This window comes from Papaver somniferum, chromosome 5, assembly GCF_003573695.1.
Source record: "Papaver somniferum cultivar HN1 chromosome 5, ASM357369v1, whole genome shotgun sequence".
Taxonomy (NCBI): Eukaryota; Viridiplantae; Streptophyta; class Magnoliopsida; order Ranunculales; family Papaveraceae; genus Papaver; species Papaver somniferum.
In genome coordinates, this window is record NC_039362.1 from 117,319,091 (window position 1) to 117,323,197 (window position 4,107).

A 4,107-nucleotide genomic window follows, 5' to 3' on the forward strand; every position below is an offset into this window, starting at 1 on the left:
ATGGAAGATTTTCCTGGCCAAAATCCATCAAACTCCGATGATAATCATCCCGTTGTTCCACCAGAAACGCCTGAATATTCCCAAGCCAAATCACTTCTCCCTTATTTGAGTGTGATTGAGTTGCAGAAATTGAGAGATGAAGCACAATCAGAGATTAACCATCGTGTTCAAGAGCAATTACGTCAAAGAGAAAAAGAAGCTGCTCGTATCCGAAAAGAGCGAAGAATCGAGGCTCTCTACACTGCATGGCTACCCAAATTCTTAGAATGGCAAAGTAGAAAAGGTGAGGAAAAGGCAGAGAGGCATGCCAAAGCCCCAAGATATGGAAGTGCGACAGAGAGTGATTCCGAGGCTTCTGATGGATTTGAATATGATGTGGAGGAAGTGAACACCAGTAACCTTGATTCTAATGCTGCGGAGGATAAACGCAAGATGGATGCTTATCATGATGGGAAATTGAATATACGATTCGAGTATGAACTTTCCAATCCCAAAATCTTTGCACGCACCATGAGTGAAGGTGAGCCAAGCAAGGTAAGGGTAAGCAGACGAATTTCCATGGTAGATGATGAGGAAACTGAGAGTGACGAGGATGGAGAAGATGAGGACAGTGATGAAGCATCGTCATCCAGTGGAACATCACTAGCTGCTTCATCTGACAGTGATGATGGTGAATGTTATGAAGATGAAGGATGGGATATTGACGAAGATGATTGGTGGTAATCTCTTCAGAATTACCAGGAAAATCTAGTTTTTCAGGCTTTGAAAAAAGCTTGAAAATGATCAACAAGTTTTTAACAAAACAGTTTTTATGGTAATTTTTTTCCTTCCTTCCTTTTTTGATGTTGGTGTAGATGGTGTGAAGCTTCTTCTTCTGTTTTCAGTCGTCTTTCTTCCTTTTTTGGTAGTGTTGAATTGAAAAGATGGAGTTATGCAGGGAACTTTTTTGGTTTAAAGATGTAAGGTTTGAAGTGGTTATGTTTTTTCAGTTATGTTACAATGTTTGCTAGAATTTGGGAACAAGTAAAGTGGAATTCAGCTTCTGGTTTGATATTTTGGTATTTTGAGACTGTGGTCGTTTGAGAATTAACTGATGAAATCTGGATGTAATGCTGAACTGAAACTTGGAAACTCTTAATGTAGCTTTTTATGAATTGGTTGTTGTTTATTTCAAGGATGTTTTAGTAAAATTTGTACTTGTTTTTATTGGAATCAATATTATTTTGCAATGATTTTCTGTTTATGAGGGTAGTAAGAAATAACAAAGATCTGTAGATGATATAACTGCTAATGAGGATCACAATGAGTAGAGATGATTGATTGTTGCTCAGAGGGAGAAATTCTGAAAACATGAACAAAGAAAAGGCTCTCTCAGAGAAAAAGATTTTTCCCATATTCGAACGCATGACCTCGAAGGAGTAAGGTAACGTATCAATCCACCAAACTGCCCATCTTTAAACACGAAATCTTAATTCTTTTCTTATCTTTGGTTCGATGGCTCATTTAAATCACCAAAACCATTGCAATTGCAACTGTATTCACCTCACTAATGATACACACTTCACTCTCATCGCAAGAATCACAAGCAGCTCTAGCATCACTATCAGCATCACTAGCATTACAAAAATCACAAGAGTCACAAGCATCACTAGCATCACTTACAACACAGGAAACGAAAATTACACCCAAATCACTGGTTACTCTAACTTGGAAGCTGGTCACTTCCCTTCCATGGAAATCTCTCACCACAATGTCAGTATCAAAGTTCAATCTACTGAAGTTGTCTTATTTGATCTTAGAAACAGAATTTCTTTCAATTGCAAGGAACCAAAGAATTTTTTCCCCCTGCAATTCAAGATCTGGAAAATCAAAACCCAATCTAGTTATGATTATGCCTATTCTCTACGCACCAATGCTGATCTTCTGAAGATACCCCGTCTAGACCGATGCTCTAACTTTGATCCTAAGGCTGGCTGTGGATTAAAGGATGACTATAACTACTCTCTACAACAAATCCTTCCCTTCTCTCTAAGACTTTCCAGGCATCTGATCAAATGGGGGAAATGCTTGGAAAATTCCACTCTAATCTTTGGTATGAATCTCTCCATAACCATGTATCAGCTCTTTGAAGGTAAGTCACTTCTCAACTCTAGTACTATATTGCATCCCCTAAATAATATTATAAGAATTCTCCCCTTCAAAAGAAGATATTATACTTATGTTACCTATCTCATTCATGCTACGTTTAACATTTCTACCTACTGGTCTTATTTTAAATCCTTTCTAATCTACTATGGAAAGCAGTGCACAATTTTATTTATTAACCTTAACAGCATGTTCAATTGTTTCAAGAAAAAAAACCAGAAAACCAACTTTAACTTTACATACCACAATATTGTCTAATAATTTAGGTAATTACCATAATCAGTTCAACACCTGCATTTCTATAATTGTTGATTTAAGTCTTCATTATAATCCTCACTTCACTCAGAGGCATGCCTTAAAACCTACCTGGATAGATATCTTTAGCATCTCCAGATGCACTTGCAGCTTTCTTTGCAGGTCTGGTTGCAGCAGCTCTAGGTACTCAGGAAAAATCTCTAGAACTAACCCCAGCGGGCAAAGGATCACTTACTGGTACTTCATGGGGCTGAGTAATCTCTCCAAGGCCTACTCTGGCTATCCCTGCAACATCTGCAGCCATTTTTCGAATCTCAGGAGCAAGCATGGACAAATTAGAAAAGCTGACATCACCAACAGGGAGAGGGAGGGAATCATTCTCATGTATCTGCGGGCATCTTCAGGAATTGGTATGGAGAAAAAACCCTGCCGTGCACCGCCACAGATAACCCGTTGATCCCCCACCAGAACAATTCCTTCATTTATAACAAACCTGCCTCGATCAAGATGCAGTGCAAACAAAACCAAACCATCCTTCACACCAACGAGTTCCCCATTCTCCAGACGACCTCTCTCTCCATGGTGTTGTTGTACACCTTCCCCTGCCACTGCATGTCGTTCACCACCACTTACAAAACTCTCATTTGCAATATTTCCTCCAGAATAGCCATGCTTCCTACAATTACAAGTTCTGGGAGCAGATCCACTCACTTCTGCAGCCTTATTCTTGAATTTTTATGCAACATCACACAAGTTTTATTCGAAATCAATACCCATATTCACAATCATCTATTTAAAAATACAATAAATACCAAATTCCTCTGGAATTTCAAAATCACTTACATGTTGCTTGGGCTGAATCAATTTGGCTCTCTTTGGTTCTCCTTGAGCTCCTCCTTCATTGGATCGGTTTTCTCCCTCCATATATTTCACTAGTAATCAAAGGCTGTTTTTTCCTTGGAATGCTACTCGACATAAAAAACTAAAAAGGTTGCTTGGTTCTTCTATGGGAAAACTGACTGAGAAACTGAAAGAACTGCTTCTCTCTATAGTTTTATTCGGTCTGGGAAGAGCAACAGTCTGCAAATCACAACCGTCAATCATCCGAGATGGCGCTGCGATTTATAATCCTAGAGATTGGACTTGCATGATGACACAATTTGGCAAGCCTACTGGCTACTCTCCTTGGCCTAGCAAAAGCAACTTCATCTCATTGGCTCATGCCCAGCGGCAACAAACACTTGGTGCTCATAAATTGACCACATATGCGGGTCGGACCCTGTATAAAAATCAATGGATATTACCCGTGAATCTCGACCCGCTTGAAGTCTCTACTCATCATGGGGGGAATTTTTTTGACCATCTGACTCAGAGGCCTCTTCACAGCATACCCACTCAGATGAAAGCTGATCCTAAAAGACTATTTTAGGCCCAATTCTAAAAGAAATCTATGTGCAAGCCTAATACTATAACTACTAATCCTAACATGACCGAATATTAATTCAACAATCAGTATAGCCAAATCCAAACTCATCCAACATTGCTAAAACCCATCTGCATACAAACCCCACCATGATTTAAGAATCAATTTTTTTCAACAATCCATACATTCATTCTCCAGTTAACAGGAAATTCCAAACTGCTGACTTAAATTTGTACCAAATTCAGTACCATGATGATCATCATTACCAAAATAGTATAACCCAA

General features: G+C 38.9%; 1 protein-coding gene across 1 annotated transcript; it reads left to right on the top strand.

Annotated features, from left to right (window-relative positions):
- Positions 1-723, top strand: LOC113279502. Its single transcript, XM_026528197.1, has one exon. It carries the CDS (start codon positions 1-3, stop codon positions 721-723), a length of 723 nt encoding a protein of 240 aa, XP_026383982.1.
- Positions 724-4,107: the final 3,384 nt, after the last annotated feature.